The sequence below is a fragment of the Rhopalosiphum maidis genome, chromosome 4 (assembly GCF_003676215.2).
Source record: "Rhopalosiphum maidis isolate BTI-1 chromosome 4, ASM367621v3, whole genome shotgun sequence".
In the NCBI taxonomy this organism is placed as follows: domain Eukaryota; kingdom Metazoa; phylum Arthropoda; class Insecta; order Hemiptera; family Aphididae; genus Rhopalosiphum; species Rhopalosiphum maidis.
In genome coordinates this window covers 34,873,460-34,894,943 of record NC_040880.1, presented here as the reverse complement: position 1 = coordinate 34,894,943, position 21,484 = coordinate 34,873,460, and the positions used below count along the sequence as shown (strand labels likewise).

Here is a 21,484-nt window from a genome sequence, read left to right as displayed (position 1 = left end):
CGACATACTGAAATTTTCGTTTACCAATTTCAATAGTGTGCTTTTAGTTTTGATAGTAGAGGGAATTGACCTATTATTAAACTTTTAGGTACCTAAATACATTATCTGTGTTCTCTCGTTGGTTCTTTACGATATTTTAATTTTTAAGCGAGTTATGAGTGTAAAACTATAAATATTTGAAAATGCTCATAATTCATTTAAAGCGCGCAGGTAGGTATATTTCTATAATACTTACGGCACACAAACTATGAATACCACCCTTATTATTTTACGTACCAAGAGTATGCATTTTGAGTTTTAAATGCAAACACATTGTTTTTATACACATTCTATATAAAAATTGAAAAAAAATAATTATATTGATGTACTATTATTGAGTAATTATGTATGTATGTTCAATTTACTGTAAGAAAAACTTGTACAAATTAAAAAAAATCTTTCCTGCGCCATACTATCTCCTAATTAAGTCCTATATCGAAAACAGGACCTTCAATATTAAAATAAATTCCACTCTTTCTGGCTCTCGCGACATACTCGCTGGCGTCCCTCCAGGAAGTGACATCGCACCATTCTTGTACATCCTATTCACAGCGGACATTCCAACCACCGAAAACACCCTCATACACACTTATGTTGACGACACAGCTATCTTAGCTTCACATCCCGATCCACTCATCTGTACTCACCTTCTCTGAAATCATGTCAACATGCTCTCAAAATGGTGTAACACCTGGAAAATTAAAGTGAACGAACTTAAATCTACCCACATAACTTTCAACCTCCGATCAAAAGACTGCCCTGAAGTCTCATTCAACAACTTACCAATCCCCCACTCCAGGGAAGCTAAATACTTCGGACTGCTACTTGACAGAAGACTCTCCTGGGGCCCCCATCTCAAATTTAAAAGAAAACAACTCAACTCTGGCTTACACCTCATCAGACCTCTCCTAAAATCTAATATAAACGTCTCTAATCGATTACTTCTATACAAAAATCTTCTTCAACCAATCTGGTTCTACGTAATTGTCCTTTGAGGCACTGCCAAACCCTCAAATCTCAGGACAATCCAAGCATTCCAATCCATCTGCCTCCATATGGTCACCAAAGCCCCTGGTTCGTCACAAACGTCGCTCTACACGATGACCTCAAAGTTCCATTCATCAACCAGACAGCAGCCACGTTCTACCAAAGACTCCACTTCAAAATGCAAGGACACCAAAACCAACTCATCTCTCAACTTCACTCTAAATCTCTTCCAGGCAACCCCACCCGGCGGCTAAATCACCATTGGTCCAGAGATCTTCTCAATACAATAAATATATAAAATTTAAGTTTCATGTAAAGGTGGCTCTACTGCGAGCTCCTCTTTTCACCGCCCCATCACTGTCATCCCTCTCTCAAATTTACTCATTATGCATGTAGTATAGATAGTAAATTTTAAAATAAACGTTATTTAAAAAAAAAAAAAAAGAAAAACTTACGGAAAAACGTATTGTTATAAATTTTATAGGTTTTTTATTTTTTTATGATTTTTTTATGAATTTTGTTGAACTATAAACTGTCATAAATTAACACTTACTTTAAGTATTTTTAATACTTCATAATTGAATTTGAATATTTATAACTTATGATGAAACTTGTATTAATCTTTTAAGATTTTTAATAAAAAATGTTATTATATATGAATCCAAAAATAACTAAAAAATATTGAATATTTTGATTTTGACATATCATAAAGCAATAAGTTGAAAGATATTTATGAGCACATTGTTTAAAAGTATTTAATAATTTACATTGTATAATAATTTTTATAAACAACTCTACAATAGGTTACCAACATTTTATACGTGAAAAAAAAATTAGTCAATATAAATATTTAAATAATTTTGTTAAGTTATATTTTTTTAAATTTTTATTATTGTAATATTATAATATGAATTTTTTTTATGTAATTATTAAAAATTTGTTTTACATTTAATATGTTATTTTTATCACAAGTAAACATCCGCCTCGGTAGCGCAGTAGGCAGCGCGTAAGTCTCATAATCTTAAGGTCGTGAGTTCGATCCTCACCTGGGGCAATACTTTTTTACTTATTTTTTCTTCTATTTAAAAAATTTACAATATACAGTAAAAAAAACAAAAACCTTATTAAATTAATTTAATTTTAATTTCTTAACGAATTCGAATCATTATAACTTTTATCTTTATATGAGTTATAAGCAATATAATATTAAATATCATATTACAGTTTTTTTTTTTTTTTTTTTGTGCAATAATAATAAACAATTCAACAATTGTAGCATATTATATAATTGTAGTTATTCATTCATTTTATATAAATAATTTTAATGTAATTAAAACATTTTAAACATTCCACTATACCTACAAATATACTTAATATACAGAATCTTATAACAATGTTTTTTTGCAAGATTTTTATAACTAATTGAAATTGAAATTTTGAAACTCTAATATTTGAAAATTATTTTGTAGTTAAAAATTCCTAAAAATGTTTGTCATATAGAGTGATTTTATTATTATGTTGCATGGGCGTAAGTAGGAAATATTTTCGGGAGGGGAGGCACCTCTTGTTCATAACCTGTATACATCGGACCTACCCACCATCAACTTCACCACCACTGGTAACTTCGCTGATGATAAAGTCATTTTAGGCCTTCACTATGACCCTCTTGAGAATCCAAACCACGATATAGAGAGATATCTTCTCTACATCGTGATCCAAACGCACCTCGACATGCTCTCGACGTGGTACAAAAAGTGGGGATTTACACTTAACGAATCAAAATCCATCCACTGCACATTTACACAAAGACCCATAACCTACCTCCCTATCATACTCAATAGCCGTCTCACATGGGCTACCCAAATACGCAACAAGCAACTAGTTCTCAACAATCGCCAAGACAGCTACGTCCCCTCCTTTCGTCCAAACATGTGACTCTACATAATAAAATCCTTATCTACAAGCTACTCCTTAAACCCATCTGGTCCTACGGAATTCAACTCTGGGGTCAGCCAAAGACTCCAATATAAACAGAATCCAAACATTTCAATTCAAATGCCTCCGACAGATAACTAAAGCTCCCTTCTATGTTTCGAATGATGTCCTCCACGGGGATCTCCTCATTCCGACAGCCAAAAATGTTGCTAAAAATCTATTCAAACGCTTCCACCTTAAACTAACAAATCACCAAATCACCGAAACCTCTCATCCAAAACCTCTCTGCCCGACGTTTAAAGCGTAGCTGCAGGTGTCGTGACTTACGCCTATGTCATGAAATACTATTAAATTTAAACAGATTGTACAAAATAAAAATAAACGAAAAAAAAATATATGAATTATTTATCTTTAATTTCGGGGATGTAACCTAACCCCACTTACCTACGCCCACGTTCCGTTGTAATTCAGAAAAGAATCACTAGAAATATTTAAGATGTTTACCAAAGATTATAAAAGATATACCTAAAATGCGGTAAAAATTCCTATAAGGGTTTTCGCAGTCGCAAATAAATAATTTTATCAAATAATATAAATAATGTGAATTGTAAAAACACAATTGTATTAAAGACAATAATTTCAAAATTAGATGAAACTAAAACTAATACCTATAATAGTATAGGTAATATCTTAACAAAGAATAAAAATTTTAGTTCTTTTATAATAATTTAAAAATATTATTTGTGCGTATTTGAAACTTATAAGTTATAAATTATAATATAAATTATTATGTTTTATACACACACAATGTTTTCATAACATTTAGATTAATTCATAATTATTGTGTATACTATTGCATATTATATAATATAAGTAATCAATTAGATCACAACCTATACTATTCTGTTTTCCGGTTATTAAAAAAAACACTGAGAATTTTTTTTTTTACCTTTATATAAAACAACCTAGAACCAGTAGAATCTAGATCCAATTTGTTATTCAAAATTACTCTCATAAACCATAGTTATACATCGACATTTAACCGCATTCATACATTTTTTATCGATATTTGTAAAAAAAAATTATATATATAAATTTCAATAATCATCTTATTCAAAAAAACTTAAAATTTTTTGAAAATTATATCATATATTAACATATTATATTATATAGAAAATGATAATATCTACCTATTAACACTTATTGAAAATTTCAGGTTTCTCTGGTTTTTCCTTAAGTTTTGTTTGCTTATTTAATTTAAATATTTTGATCTTTACACAAAATTCTTTTCTTATGTTTTAGTTATAATAAATTTATTACAAAAATTAATAAGTTAGTAAATCAAAATGTCAAACTTCAATCACAGGCCTCGGTAGCGCAGTAGGCAGCGCGTAAGTCTCATAATCTTAAGGTCGTGAGTTCGATCCTCACCTGGGGCAATAATTTTTTCCTTATTTGTTTTTATAATACATACATAGTTTGTTACTCTTCCCAAAAAATTTTACTTAAAAGTGCTGTACAAAATCATTCAACATTCAACAATTTTTTATAGAAATTAAAAATATTAAACAAATATATTATAATAATACACAATTTTTTTTTAAAGTTTGGACCATATTGTTATTACAATTTTTTAATTAACTAAAATGGTAAAATGTTGTTTCTAGTATAATATAAATGTACTATGATAAGTTATAACATATATATATATATAATAATATATTTTAATATATACCTAATTATTATATGCTGTTATATATAATATTATCATCAATACTTTGGCTAAATATTCTTGTAAGATTATACATATAATATTGCATTATTCAATGTTTTTAATTTATCAATCGGATGCAAAACACAATATAATATTATTATGGAGACCACGTATATAGGTAAGGAATTTTGTGATGATTATAATTATTGGTACTCATATCTATTATACACAGAAAGCGAATCTACATATTATTTACTCAAAAAACTATTGAAATATGATTCAAAATTAAAAAAATATCATAATTAGGCTATGTATATAATAATTACAAACTTATGTCATATAATATGTTACAAAATATGTATGTATTTATTTTTAACATTTTTTTTCACACATAATTTAAAAAAAAAATTGTTACATATATGCAGTCGAGACAAAGTATTTGAACATTGATAATTTATTATTTTTAAAATAATTATTTATCAATATTAATTGTGTGAACTATAGATCAAGTATACTTAAAGGGAGTGGTTACTTGATATTTTAGATTAGTTTTTATTTCAAATTGTAATTCAACATAGTTATATGGAAATTATTAGCTAAAAACAAAAGTACCTATGATTTATAAAATTACAAATATGTCAGAATTATGATTTAGGGATGAAAAAATGTATCACCTCTTCTCGTCTTCTATAAAAATCAATAAAAACTGTCTTGCATGGCTGCCACTCTTAAAATAATTATTTACTATTAAAAATGTCCATAATATTTACATTTATGTAAGTTATTCGTAGTATATTTTACATTACCTTTAAGGTTTATGTAACATAATATACAAACATATCATTATGAACGGTTCACAGCGGACGGTCCGGCGACGTATGCGCAATAAACGTGCGAAACAATACTCGCCGCTCAACGTGGTCGGGCGGTCGAATAAATGGCACGGAAGATCTCATACTATTTTGCTGCGACCCTGGTACGTTTGTGCCAAGTATTTACATCATACTCGTTCCTGACCACGGACAACATCCAAATCGAAAAAAACGTGCGCGTGGGCGTGGTTCGCAATGTTCGCATGCTCGCGAAAACATAACGACTCCGTACGTTTTTATGTCCGAAACAATTCTGATTGATATACGACCGCGACGATCGCACAGTAATATTGTGTATATTATACAGAAATTATTTATTTATTTATCACTTTACTTTATTTAAATATTATATTATTTTTATGATGGGTCATATGGCCGTATGCCACTGACAACGAATCGAAAATAAGTGGAGCAATATATGTTATGAGAAATATTAGTCGTGATTACGCGAGTTAACCGTTTTTCATGTTAACGTTTTTACACATTTTTCATGATTCAAAAACTATTTTATACTAAACTTCTAAAGTTAAAATAAACAAACCTGTAACCTTTCACGAGCGGTAACTATAAATTTAAAAACTTTGGGCCTTTTAAGACAGTATGTCGAAACTTGAAATTGTTTACTACAACTTATTTATGTTAATAAATAGTAGTAATACTGTGCTCTGCCACTTTCCAGTTATATTTTGCGTTTTATGTAGATGTCATCTAGATGTATTTCAGACTGTATGAATGTATAGAGCGATTTATTTAAGTATTTAACTGTAAGAAAAGTCTTGAATTACTCACGAATATTTACATCGATTTGCATCTTAACTCTACCTGTCGAGTACAGAATAAAGGGGCCTTCCAACAATTTATTAAATATTTTTTTGTAATTTATGTTTATATTAAATTGTTAGATTTGTTATTTTTCAAAAACTAAATTAAAAACCAAATGTAATAAAAAAAAAAAATTATAATTAAAATTATAAGGCTTATAGTAATATAAGCTAACAGATCTTGGCTTACAGTCGTTTTTTATCTCATACAATAAATTATTCTTGAATTCAAATTGAACGCATACATTGTAGTGATTTGTTTAATGACTCAACACCTACTATAAAGCAGAGCAGTTACATTTACTTTCCTCTTTTTATTTACATTTTTTTAATGTATTTAAATTATCTTTATAATTAAATTGTGTATCTAAGTGTGTATGTTTGTGGTGTATTTGGAGCTTAGGGAGACCTTGACTTCTTAGCCCCCCCCCCACCATCTGGAATCTGTATTTTTTACTAATTGATATTTTCATTCACTGCCTTCATTACAACAAATGAGAAATTTCGCAAGATCATAAGTGGTTTTTTTAGCTTGGTGATGAAAAGAGTTATAAAAATATTATTACACACTAATAATTATAATATCACACATGACGTATTTATGCGAATTGCGGATAAAATAAAATAACGATAAGTTGTAGTGTCACTTATGTTTTTTATGGAAAAAACAACTGCGTTTAGTTTTAGTCACCCACTCAGCGTGTACATTGTATAAATATATAATATTATATAATACATAATATGTTTATTTTATTTTATTTTTAAAACAAGTTCTGTAGTAGTTCAAACGGTCGCCCAAATATTTTAAGCAGCTAGATAATATACGCAACTGCTATGTTAACATATCAGTCGTTACTATGGGTATAACTATAAGGTGCGAAACACATCGAAATAAATTGATTCTAATCGAACATAATATCTAATTAGTAATTGGTATAAACGTATAATACCATTTATTATAAATACTAATGTACCTAACCTAAATATACCTAATATTTACGTAAACAGTATGAATAATCTGTTTAGAATCGCAGTGTAGATTAAGTCAGCGCTCTCAGAAGTTAAATAATAATATATATTATAGGTTGTATTATTAATCTAGGTACTATTATAATAATCATTTGTTCAGTATTGTATATATTATGTAATTACAATTGTAGTATGTAATAGTGTAAAAGGATTTTGTTAATTATTCAGGTATTTATTTGTTTTTATTAACTTAACATATGAAGCTTTTTTTTTTACATAATGTATATTTGTATGTGAATTAATGAGATAAACTTAATTTTCTAATTAGGTATCAACGAATTATTAATTTGAAATATTTTATTGTAATTTGAAAAAAGTATAAAAATATACAAGGAAAACAATTGATAAACAAAAGATACTGTGCACATTCAGGATGTCTAATTGAGAGGGGGATCATATTATATCAGTATAGATTGTCAAAGTTTATGTTAAAATTGGTTAATATAAAGATAATTATGATATATAAATAATTTAACATTTTTCTCTTGCAAGTTTTGTAGTTATAGACTATTAAAGTTAAAAATAAGATAAAATAATTTTCACCGGCTGTTTTTTTTTTGTTGAGATTTGGCAGGGTGGTGATTTCTCTCATGCTCCTCCTCTTGTATCTGTGTCTGCATGAGTAACGTGGTGATTATTTAAGTTTTAACAACTGAAAAAAATAAAAAATAAGGATCAGGGGAAGGTCGGTTTAAGTTAATTTTAATACGTACCAAAGAACGGTGTGAACTGTAAGTTACTAAATGAAATGATTAATTTAAATTTATTACAAAATTTCATTGTGTAAAGAAATAATAATAACGTAATACAGACTAGTGTAAAGTTTCAAGCACAGTTTTTAAATAGGTAACCGATAAAATTTAACTGTATAGTAGTGTTAGCACTGTAGTCATTATTTTATAAAAAAAAAACTTTTCAAAATAAAATTACAATTTTGAAATGTTATATAAATCGTAACTAATAAATCAATACGTTATAAATCATATCATTCAGTTACTAAAATATTTGTAAAACTATCTTTATACATTATATTTTTGTTATTTTGACTCAATTATAATTATAAAAACAAAACTGTTCTAATTTTGAAAAAATAATTATACGTTGTGTTTTAACTCTTAGTATAACATAAACTTACTATAGTTAATGAACTATATTAAAATTAAAATTAGTATATGATTTGAGTAAAGAATTCATACAATTTTACTGCGTGAGCGTGAAAGTTAAAATGTAATATTATTTAGGCTGTATATTATCATAAAAAAGACACTCGACTGTAAGATCTTACACCAACTTATAACCAACAAACAAATGTAGGTCGTTAGTCGTTACTGTAGGTACTGACACGAACTAGTTCATCTGTATGGGAACGCATTATAAATTTCGTAAATAAAAATTATTTAATGAGGATCAAATAATTGCATTACAGGTAATTTTAATTTGTATTCTAACAATTATTTTTAATAATTAAATATTGACATTAGATTATTATAATTTATAATGCATACCCATCATAGGTATCTAATAAGTAATTATAAATGGTTGTATAATTATGCGTTTGTTGATTACACTATATTAATGCATTTAAAATTTAATTATTGCTAGTTATAGTTATAAATTGAAATTTTTATTACTATTTAGTATTTAGTTAGTTCATAATTAATTTAATTAATTTATGTAACTTTTTGATGTGCTAAATGCCGTAAAAATCAGCTTATTAGAAATGTTTAAATAACCTTCAAATCAGTTATGTAAAAGCAACAGATAACTAGTCTACGATTTATTTTTTATACAATTTTTTTGTATTATATCTATACATTTTAAACATGTTTGTTTCAAAATAAAGACTATATTATTAATTTCCTTAATAAATTATTTATTTTAAGTTCATAATTTAATTTTTAGAATTTCCAATTAATATTGTTCATTCAATACTATTGGCATTTTTATACTTATATTGGTTATTAGTTATTTTCAGTATATAAGTTTAATAGTATTAGTTTTTATAGTATATCTACTATAATAATTAATATAAACTTTTAACTGGTAATAATGACTCTATTGCTCTGATTTAATATATTTTTTTATATAATGTACGACTTTCACACTTTATAAAATATATTAAATTCATTAATTTTTGTAATTTTATTTTATTTATTCAAGAAAATTAGTAATAATAATATTAATCAACCCTAATATTTATTATGTATTATACATTTAAAAATAGCATAGGCATTAGACAAATGTACAATATTATCAGCAATAGTAATCAGCAGAAGTCAGCAATTTTAGTTTAAATTTATTTATTTTTTTTTAATAATATCTACTGAGACTACAACATACGTCTATAATAGTTGTTTATATATTTCACAAAATTTACAAAAAGAAAACTAGAAAAAAAAGAGTCTGATGATTGAAAATAGTAAACATATTATAATATATTTATTATTCTATCAATACCTATCTACTTTTTGCGTGAAACATAATCGCGTCACTGATCAATTATCTGAAATATAACCATAGATATACAGGGATGGTTGGAGAATTTAACCTCTTGCTTTCCCCGAATTTTTTTTGTGTACATGCCTATTTTGGTATAAGTTGTGAATTGCATTGGTTATTAATTGTTTCGATAATCAATAGTTATATTTATATTATATTAATATTAATATATTTTTTTATTAAGTTTAAGGCTTAAGTAGACTATTAGACAATAGTTCATTTATATTTTATTGATTCGCTAATTTGCTAAAATAATCTTTAATTCAAAATACGTAAACCCGGTAGGTACAATACTGGTAGTATCTATATATAGACAATATTATTATGTAGGGTACTTAGGTAGTTTAGTACACCTAGGTATATGTAGACTAGTCATACGATTATTCTAGATTTATAATATTTGATAAATAGTTATATAAATGCAATAAAATAATATAACAAATGTTAAATTTCTTTAATACGATTGAAACACCTACTTAATGTTTATAACACCCAATAATTATAAGTCTCTTAGAAACTTAACATAATAAATTTAAACATAAATGGAATACCTATGTAATTTTAATTTATTATATAGTGGCATTTTAGTGGATACGTATTATTACTTATTATTTATGAACGTCAAATTGTTAACACAGAGTATAAGTAGTGAAATAACACAATAGGTAGACATTTACGTAGATTTTGGTTATTACACGAAATTTAGTCTATAACAATGTGATGGGCCATGATTTAATTTTGAGTGCTTAATACAAGTTTATCCGAATAGAAAGTACTTAAAAAATTTATTTCGTTATAAGCAATGAATGTGTCAAATTTAAGTATTAAACGTCATAATATAATAAACGATAAATGTATTATTAATTCAATATAATTGAAAGCGTAAGAGGCGTGTTATTTATGTACAGTTATATAGTATTAAATAGAAATTTAATTTATTGAATCATTTATGTAATTTTGCATACATATTATTTGGAATCCTATATGTATAATTAAATTGTAAATTATTCATGCTAATTAATTGTTATAACTTATAAATGTTTAAATGTAATTAGTATAATTATGTAAAATATTCTTAAAATATTTCTCGATTGTTAAGAATTGACTTTATATACTTTCTTCTTTAAAATATTATACTTATAAACTAGAAGATTAAATCATTTAAGTATTAAAAACAAAATATGCCAATTATGTTTGTAACAACGCGTCATACTATATTTTTTGTTAAGTCATTGGATTTTTAAATTATATAGGCACTTTATGTTAATAACATAAATACAGTCATCATTTACATTATATATTAAATGTTAGGTACCTCATGTTATATACTTTTTATAATGACGATCCTTTTATTTTTACTGCAATGGGTCATAGGTTAGGTTACAAAACAACAGAGTTTATATAAGAGAGCAAGAGCTTATAATAGGTTAGATTTTCATCTAAGCGCGAATTTACTATTGCAGTACTGCTGTTGTAAAAAAATATAGTAGAGAAATTTGAGTGATGATTGCAAAATATTATAATAAATTATTATCGAGTCCAAAACTATTCTGTTAAATTATAATTATAAAAAGAGTTGCTTTTTTGGACAAAATATTTGTCTTTTAGATAAATATTAACTATATTGAACATAATGATAGATTTTAATGAGTAACAAGGTTATGTGTATTGTGAATTCATCAAAACTAGGTTATATGCATTTTCCCATCATAGTTGCAAAAACATTATTTAGCTTTTTCTCCAGGTCTTCATCAGATATTAGGACGTACTTTTTTGTGCTCCTCATTCATTAATTATATTATACTGATATATATATATATATATAGCTAATATTCAGAACCAAATGATTGCAATTTCTAAATTATTGATTTTGAACTTTATATAACAATAATGTATAGTACGTCATATAGGTATTATATCACAGTTAGTCAGTTGTATTCGTGATGACAAGCGCTAAAAGTATCACGTATTACGACTTCTTATACTTTTGTGTGGTATAGTGATTAATAAAACATTTCTGACGTAACTCGTAAAAATAAAAAAACTCCCTAAAATGTGTCGCTTTAAAAAAATTATATTACACTATGTAACGGCATCTCTGTGTCTTGTATACATATTCAGTAAACAAGCCCACCATCATCGTCATCACGTCCACGGATTTACTTCTACCACGAACTCCACCACCACTACAACATAAAACAAAAATCATCAGCACCATACGCAGTTGTGAAGGGAGAAAGAAACATTCACGAGTGTTATATTATGGTGGAATATTATTACATTTTATTGTGTATAATAAGTGTACATATTAACACAATAATAAAGCACTCGATGGTGTGGCATTGAAAGTAAAAGTAGAAAAAAAATGAAAAATGTAAAATAACAACAAACAAAAACACACGAGTGGGATAAAATAGGTATAATAACGTAATAATAACATCGTAGCAGCTACAAGTATAAGATAATAATAATAATAATAGGCGCCCCTCTTCTTCGCCACCACACACTCACAACGCGGTTACTCTTCATTTCATTCGGTTACCGTGCGTGGTCTATCGCGGCGCTGAGTTGCGCCAATCCGGCTAGCTACAAGGCTGTTGACCCAGTTAATGGTTATCATAATAATAATAATAATAATAATAATAATAATAATATTCTAATATTGTTTTATCCGCTGCTCCGCGCACAACACGCTGCGACGACGATCAGTCCTCGTGAGTCGCCAGAACGAATACAATATATAATATACACGATATATAATATTTATATTTCAATATACTACGCGGCTCTGCTGCAGTTTCCTATAGCTATGGCTCGGTGGCGCACGGTCCAATCCGCGACAGGTAATCTTCGTCCCGGACACCGATAATGATAACATTTTTTTTACGAACGCATAAATTATTGTAAATTTCGGTTTATCGCCAAAAGACGAACGTTTTAAAGAGACTTAAACGGTTTCGGTATATATATAAGTGCATGCTCGTACATAAAAATATCTATTCATATAAAGAATACTTTTACAATATAATATAACATAATAAACCACTCGTTGATGTATTTTTGTTAAAATATATTTTATTTTATTATTTTATTACAATATTATGCGACGTACATGTGTGCTGATCGTGATCTTCGTTGATATTTTATTCTGCAGTGCCGTTCGTATACACATCTTCCGTCGCGGTGCAATTGCTGATAGCTGCAGTGGCAGCTTTGTCTTCGTCGGCGTCAGCTTCGGGATGGACCAACTCGACGGACGTAATCCGGGTAGTTCAGTTCAGCAACAGTCTGGTGCCTCCTCTGTTTAACGTGTGTTTTATTTTTTATTTTTATTTTCTCAAAATGTGTAATATAACAGTCGCACAATATAATATTATGTAAAACGGATATTATTATATATAGGCGTGTTTAAAATAATTTCGCAGATCTGGCAAAGAATAATTTTTTGAAAGTTTCTAGTATGAAATCAGAAACCCCGACTATATAATATTATACACTACAACACTACTATAAAAATTAAAATTTCTAAAAGAAATAGTTAATTAAAATTCACGGGTCTGGCCAAACACCTAAGCACGCCCATCGTGTTGATATTACATTTCATGCTCTCGCTTATTTTTACAATAATAATCAATTTAATTGCACATTCAGCACTACTCCAGAGGACGAGACAACCTGGTATTGGCGCCATTCGGGGTGGCTACTAACGTAGCCATGATGCTGGAAGGTTTGCAAGGTCGAGCCGCCGAAGAGGTAACCGCGCTGTTCCGGCTCCAAGCAAAGGAAGTTCGTCAACAACTGAGGAGAGGTTTTAAAATGATTTTTGATACGTTCGGGGTAAGGCTAGATATAAACAACAATCTTTAAGAACCTATATTAATGTAAAATATAATTTGTTCAATTAATAGTCATTATTATACATATTTATTTACGCTCATTATTTTAGGAAAGATTTAAAAAAAAAAAAATTGTCATGTCGTTGAAAATGATTGGGCCATTAGTCTCATAATAATGACGTTATTGATATTTTGCAATTACGTAAACATTAAATTGATTCGTAATAAAAATGTATTTATAGGATGATTCGGACGGTGATTTTGCCGGATCTTACAACAAAGCATCTGTGACCAGTTCCCGGGTTATGCCATCGTCATACATAAACAGACTTTCGAAATATTACCAAGCTAATGTTACTACGATACGAAGCGAGAATTCGAACAACAGCTTAAGTAATCTAAACTATATGTCCTTATAATTTACATTATTCTATATTGCTATGCAATAATGAATAACAGCTGTAAAATACAAACAATTTCAACATTTTATGAAATGCTTTCATTTTTGAAATAATTAACGCTTGCTTTTCATAATATTATCATAGGTGATATTTTAGAATTACGGAGTGACACAGGAATAATAAGTCATTGGAAAGACTACCAAAAACTAGCCACGTACACTTACTTATCGTATCAGCCATCAGCACCGTTTACTAAAGCTGATGGTTCAATTGTCCATGTCCCAATGATACCACAGACAGGAATGTTCAAAATCGGATATGTACCACAATTAAAGTGTTTAGCTGCTGAACTAATGTTTGAGGTAAGCTCGTAATTATTTTTCAATCCACACGATTCATGACTACGAATTGAAGATTATTAGTTCTCTAAATACCAACAATTAAATGGCACGTACATAATATAGGCAATTATATATTATTACATATTAGTCTATAATATTTATCATGTACGCATTGACATTCATAAGTAACTATATATATATATAGAAATACTTTATGTTGTACCACGATTAAAAATTAAACCGTTAAGATTTATATTTTATTTTTAACATTTCCGTAGAACTGTACGAGTTCAAATTTTGAAATCATCGAACAATATTATTGATTTATTTAATTTATTATAATATAGGTACATATTAATATATTGCGAACATTATAATAATTTAATTGATACCTATATTTTAAGTCTTGCAATACTTTAATTTAATTATTTGATGTTCAATCAATATGTTTGCACACGCTTTGTTAGCAATTAATTAAACAATTTATTTTTAATAGTATATTTACAATAGGTATATTTTTTTTTGGCACTAATAAATTGTCTTTGTGTATAACCTTGATATACAAAAGACATTAGAAATTACTATTTGTTGGTCGAGAAAAACCCATGACAATGGTCATTGAACAAATAATATTTTTCATCGCGTATTTTGCGAGTTTATAACAATGAAATCGTCGTTTGATAATTGAATGGATCGTTCAATGCCGAAATACTCGTGTATTGGCGAAATGTCAAGAACAGTGTATAATCAGTGATAATATATTATGTGTGCTTAAGCTTACGCCTTCCGAGTTACGATGTGTTCTAAAGTTATTCCGTAAAGAATTATTATCGATTTTCATCGCGTTATCGAAATATAATATAAATTATAAGGTCATTACGTATTTACTACAATAAATTTGATATTGTTCGACAGATTACAATTTAAATGTATACCTATGTTGATATTATGATGATTATGATCAATACTTAAATACAATGCTTTGATCTGGTAAGCAGATTTGCATATCCGATCTTCCGATCTGCGAGTTTCAGGTATTCGGTATCAGGTATATATAGTAATGCACCAATGCGCACCTAAAAATTATATTTTTTGTTGAAATGAGTTTGGGTTATTCATTTCCCCATAAAATTGTCATGTTCTTGTTATTGAGTTTTTAAAATTACGGTAAAAATATTAACACTTCACACCCGCTCGCAAATTGGTATCACGTTGCCACTCCGGTATAATATTGTAATATATTAAATTATTTTTATTTCAATTTTTAAATTAAAACCTTTATAGAAACACCAATAAAATATAAATATAATATAGCTTAAAGATAAACTAAAAAAATGTATTTTTAGCTTTTTTTCAACCCCCATAGATTTTTAATTGTTATATGGTGGTTCGCGCATTCTATTCGTTTTGGCTAACAAAAATTGAACAATTGTTGGTTTAATTATATAGTGTTGCCACTAATTACAGATATAATTGCTGTAAAACAAAAGGCAATGTCTATGTTTGTAGCTTATTAGTAGATTCAAAAATTAATCGATAAACTAAAGTTTCAGAGATTGTTTATAGAAGGGAATCTCAGGGAAGTTTAGAGAGTAGTTTTAACCATGTTCGAAAATATACCAAGCGCTATATTATAACCAATCTGCTACGAGCGGATTACCCATTTCAGTTGAATTAGTTCACAAGGCGAGATACACCGATGTCAATTTCCCCGTGAGCTGATGAGGTACCTACACTAAAACAAATAGATACACGGATATTATCGTGGTATTTTATGTAATTTATTGATTTTATCCCGAGCACAGTCGGGTTGTACAGCTATCGCGTGTATAAATACACAATAATATATCTATATTATAATATGATACAAACGTAAATAAGTAATTATTATCGGTTATCACTGTGATCGTATTTTTCGGTTTGCAGACCGACAAAGTGAGCATGCTTATCATGATGCCGGATGACGTTAACGGTTCCGAGCTGATGATCGAGAGGTTGTCCAAAGATAACTTTTTGGACATTTTAGACTCACTGGGCTACCAAAACACAGAGGTTCTATTGCCACAGCTGGCCGCGTTCACGAATGGTCTAGATTTGGAGCCGTTCTTCAAGAAGCTCGGCGTCAAGGCGGCCTTCAACCAGACGGTTAGTGGTGGCGGCAACAACAGTAACAAAACTTCGTCAATGAGCGGCGATCACGCGTCCAAGTCTCCCGTGATCACTTTACTGTCGATGAAACAAAACGCGTACTTTTCAATGTCGTTCATCACAATCAATTCAGTTGGTTCGGTTGGCACAAAGTTAGGTGGGTACCAAATATCTAATATTGTATCTTGTATGTATATTCGGTGGCTATTAGATGGGGTAGATGGAGTTGATGGTGAAAAATTTCCTCCTTCCTCGTTACCCAATTAATTATAGTTCCTATGTAGAAATATGTAAAATATAATAGTTTTATTCCCTGTCTCTAAAACTAAGTTAAATACGCTATTATTTATACCTATCGTAATTTGAACAATAAAAATAATGATTATACAATTTAATATCATATTATGCAATAAATAAATAAATATGCAGTAAATATTGTATGAAATTATAGTCTACTCACCAAAGCTATTATCTGCTATATGAGTAGGAGTTCATAATAATAAATTATAAATATAATAGTATAATAAAATTAATAGAATTCCAAAAAAATTAAAATAAGGGTGCATATTAAGTATATTTTAAAGAGAAAAATCGTAAAAGTATATAGTATTAATACATTTTTTTATGTAACATAAAGTCATTACATTTTTGAAGAATGTTTAATATTAATGCAATTTTATATAGGTAACTTAATGTCGTTACCTATTGAAAAAATAAAAATTAATTTTTAACAAAGCACACATTTTGTAAAATAAAAATGATTAAAATTACATCTTATTCTAGGAATAAACAATAATATTGAATCTACTCGTAGTATTATATTATCTGTGTGATAATATTTTCATGTCATGTTTTCTTTGAATTTAAACATAAACAAACGTAAATTTTTATAATACAATGCATTTAAACTATTTAGATCATAATTTTTGTAGCTTATAAATATTAGCATTGTAGTATAAATTATCTAAACATACAGATATTTTATATAGTTAAATTAATTAGTAAAAAATGTATCGGTATTGCTAATAATATTTGATATACTATTATTTATTACTATCTTATATCTCAAACGATCTAATATTAAAGAGTTTTAATGCTAAAATATATTTGCATTTAATACATTGTAAATTGTATACCTAACTTAGCCTATAGTGGTAAATAGTATTATTCGTAATACGCAATAGCTAGTCATTATATTACATGGTTTTTATCTATAACGACATTATTTATACTTCTGACTGCAACGCGCTGTTTTAATATCATACAACACCAGATTTTATATAGAAATTTAAAATTCCCACATTCTATTACAGTCCTTGAAAAAAAATAATTATTTTATACATAATAGATCTAATCGTAGCAGTCTAACCTAGCTAATTTTTAAAAGCAAGACACATATTGGATAACTAAATGCGCAATTTGTCTATTAAATACTGACTGCCTCGGCTATCCACGTCGTGGAAACCGTTTTAAATGTGTCATATTATAATCATTGAGCAATTTTTGTACATGAATTTTGTATAAACTATAACCCAAAAAATACTACAAATGCTACAGCTACCTCACCTCGCACTTCACTTCTCGCCACAGTATATAACCTAGGAATTTATTTATTTATATGAAGGCTATAATATACTATGCATTAATTAACTTTCAACACGTCATTTATATCATTGAGCAATAAGTTTGTTCATTTTCACGCACTGAATGTATAGATATATGATGTATGATATATTATGTAGGTACATTTCGGTATCGACATAAATACTATAAGTAAACATTAAAGGTACATGTTTACAGTGGATCTTTAAGATGATAACTATTATCTACTATTATTTCCTTAATTTATGTTTTTACTATAGTATGTATGTATATTGGTATGTACATAAATATTAATTACTCATTTAAAATTACCTGTAAGTTATATCCGAGTTAGCTAAAAAAATACCTCTCTAAATACACAAATAAATAAATAAGTACATAAATACGATACATCTCTAAGTTATATGATGTTTAGAGTGATTGAGTGAGGAGGCTTCGGAATCAGAAAATCTATGTAATACTACAGGAGTACCTATCTATAGATAAAACTAAAAAGGGAACAATATTTTTAACGAGTATTGTTAAGGAGAATGGTAATGAAGTGTCTATAAATATAGGCAAGTTTTTTGAAAACTTGTTACGACATGTAATACTTTTTGTGGTAGTTTTTATCTTACTTATAATTAAGTATTTTAAATCCTGGACATTTATCAGATACGTATAAATCGTATCCGTAAGGTATGTATTTATTTTTTTCTAATATAAAAATTATCTGTATATTAATTATTAAATTAACACATTACACAAATAAAAAAATATTAATTTAAAAGGTGAAGTTAAATACAAAATATGCTTACATTGTTTACATGAAATAAAACTTTAGCAATTTACCTAAGTGTTGGTATATTAAATTTGTTTCAGGTATCCGTCCGTCTGCCCCGAGACAAAAACGAGGCATTGCTACTAAAGTAGTATTTGACAGGCCGTTTGTATTTTTTGTTTACAACAAACTAACTGGACTAATTATGTTGGCAGGAAAAATAACAAACCCTACTCAAGTGCCTAACTCAAGTAAATGATAATTTTTATGTGTTTAATAATAAGTAAGTGCTTATAATTTGTATAGTTAATACTTGCTACCTAGTTATAATTTATATAATATTTTAAATCTAATTTAGAATTTAAAAGTTTTAATTTAAATCATAAATAGAATATTTATTTGTATATAAATCGTTATTTTTGTATGTATATTTTAATTCAATTTTGTTTTTAAATTTTTATATGACTTGGTGTATACGATGTAATGCTAGATGAGGTCATATAGATGTGTTATAAAAACTAGTTATACAATAATACTTAATCAATATGTGCTATGAAAGTATTAATTTAAAAAATATTTAAATATTCATTCAATCGTCACTATTTAGTGTAATCTTGTATTATTTATACACATATACACACATACCTAAATATTATAACTATGATTTTTTTAAAAGCTGTATACAATTAATTGTATCTATTAAATGTAAGATACATTTTATCAGAACTTCAAAAGATTATAAATAAAATAAGTTCTTATACATAATTCAATTTTCAATTTATATCAGTATAACTTACAGTAGTTATATTCCTATTTGTATCTACATACTTAACATTTTTAAGGAAAAGTATAGACTGATAGTGGGATTATTAATAATTATTTAATAGTAATAGTATACTAGTTATGTAATTATTACATTTTAAACATTTTTGTATGTATACATGTTGTTTATAAAATAAGTAGACAAGGAAGTATTAAAATAATAATAAATTGTAACTCAATTTTATTAAAATAGTGTTAATTTAATTAACAAAAATAATAAAAGAAGAAAAATATATAAAATGTATTACTAGCTGGTTAATAATTTAATTTTACTTCCCTAGAGTGATTAACAAAGTATAATGTATGTTATGTTTAGTGATTATACATTTTTGAAACTTTAAACTGTTTCATAAGTTTATGTTGAATTGACACTAATTATAGTAATGCACATTAATAAATTAATAAATCTATGATCGATATACTAACATACATTTATTTGAAGATGAGTGTTATGTCTCTAAATGTTTGCATACGTAAACGATACAATTGAGCGACACAGAAATATAATCTCGATTCTCAGTTAAATAAATTAGTTTTCATTTTTAAGTTTATTAAATATTTTTCACTTGTACAACTTTAATACAAATAAAACTAATTTAATCCATTACTTTACTGTAAGCTTATTTAAAAGAAATTAGTAAAAGCGCCTAAAAAACCACGTATAGGCAATATATTATAGGAAATATTTCACAATCAGTGTTCAAATTAATAATAATTGAAATTACAAGAAAATCACAAAACTTTTACTGACCAAATTTGTGCAATACCACAAGTATAATTTTATTAAAATTACTTTATTGTATTTTAAATAATTATAAGATTTATAACTAATAAATCAAATTAATAAAAACGTAATATAGGTATTTATTATTTATGATATTTAACATGATTCTTGGACAGTGGTCACAATATTATAACTTATAAATTTAATTTTTAAAATTTAAAATAATTATTTAACAATATCTAAAAGAATGCAGCAGTTATAACTTCTTTTTTTCATATAATAATAAGTTATATTGTGATAATATTGATAACCATATGAAGTGATGTGTATTACGTTTTTGAAATTGAAGTGACTGAAAGAAAATCACTGATTTACGTCATTTACAATATAACATTTATCAAGAAAACGAAATATTGGTGTATTGCTTATTATTTTTTATAACTTACTGTCAATGGATTATTTTAACATAGATTTTTTTCATTTGATTTATAATTTTAATATAAAAGAAGATAAATAAAAATTTACAACATCATTATAATAATGTATTGTATTTAAAAAAAATTAATAGTTAGTTTTTAATAACCAAAAATAAAAATAATTAAATAATCTCTCATAAAGGGAGTAAGTTGAGATGACCATCGGAACGGGTGCATTTTGTAATTAAAAACATCGATAAATAATAATTTCATTATTAAAAATCTTTGCTTTTCATTTTTCAATATTAATATTAAATATGTACCGATCCATGTGGCATTTATAATTAGAAAACAATACATTTGAATTTTTGTTATCATATTACAATATATATTTTATAGGTAACAGGCACCTATAAAAAAAGTTAAATAAGTATGGTGTTTAAATTTAAATTCAATTTTTTAGGTATACTCATTATAATATTATATTAATTAATACTTATATATAATTTAAATTCTACATTTTTTTACTCATTTTATT

At 27.1% G+C, this 21,484-nt stretch overlaps 1 protein-coding gene and 2 non-coding genes across 3 annotated transcripts; all 3 read left to right on the top strand.

Moving 5' to 3' along the window:
* The first annotated feature begins 2,007 nt into the window (after positions 1-2,007).
* Positions 2,008-2,080, top strand: Trnam-cau. Its single transcript has one exon. It is a non-coding gene; the product is annotated as a tRNA-Met (tRNA).
* Positions 2,081-4,327: 2,247 nt separating this feature from the next.
* Trnam-cau lies at positions 4,328-4,400 on the top strand. Its single transcript has one exon. It is a non-coding gene; the product is annotated as a tRNA-Met (tRNA).
* Positions 4,401-12,584: 8,184 nt separating this feature from the next.
* Positions 12,585-19,676, top strand: LOC113561016 (leukocyte elastase inhibitor-like). The gene is made up of 7 exons (XM_026967184.1): positions 12,585-12,739; positions 13,051-13,205; positions 13,548-13,733; positions 13,975-14,125; positions 14,278-14,495; positions 16,401-16,779; positions 19,086-19,676. Exons 1-7 carry the CDS (start codon positions 12,706-12,708, stop codon positions 19,241-19,243), a joined length of 1,281 nt encoding a protein of 426 aa, XP_026822985.1. The 5' UTR covers positions 12,585-12,705; the 3' UTR covers positions 19,244-19,676.
* The last annotated feature ends 1,808 nt before the right edge of the window (positions 19,677-21,484 follow it).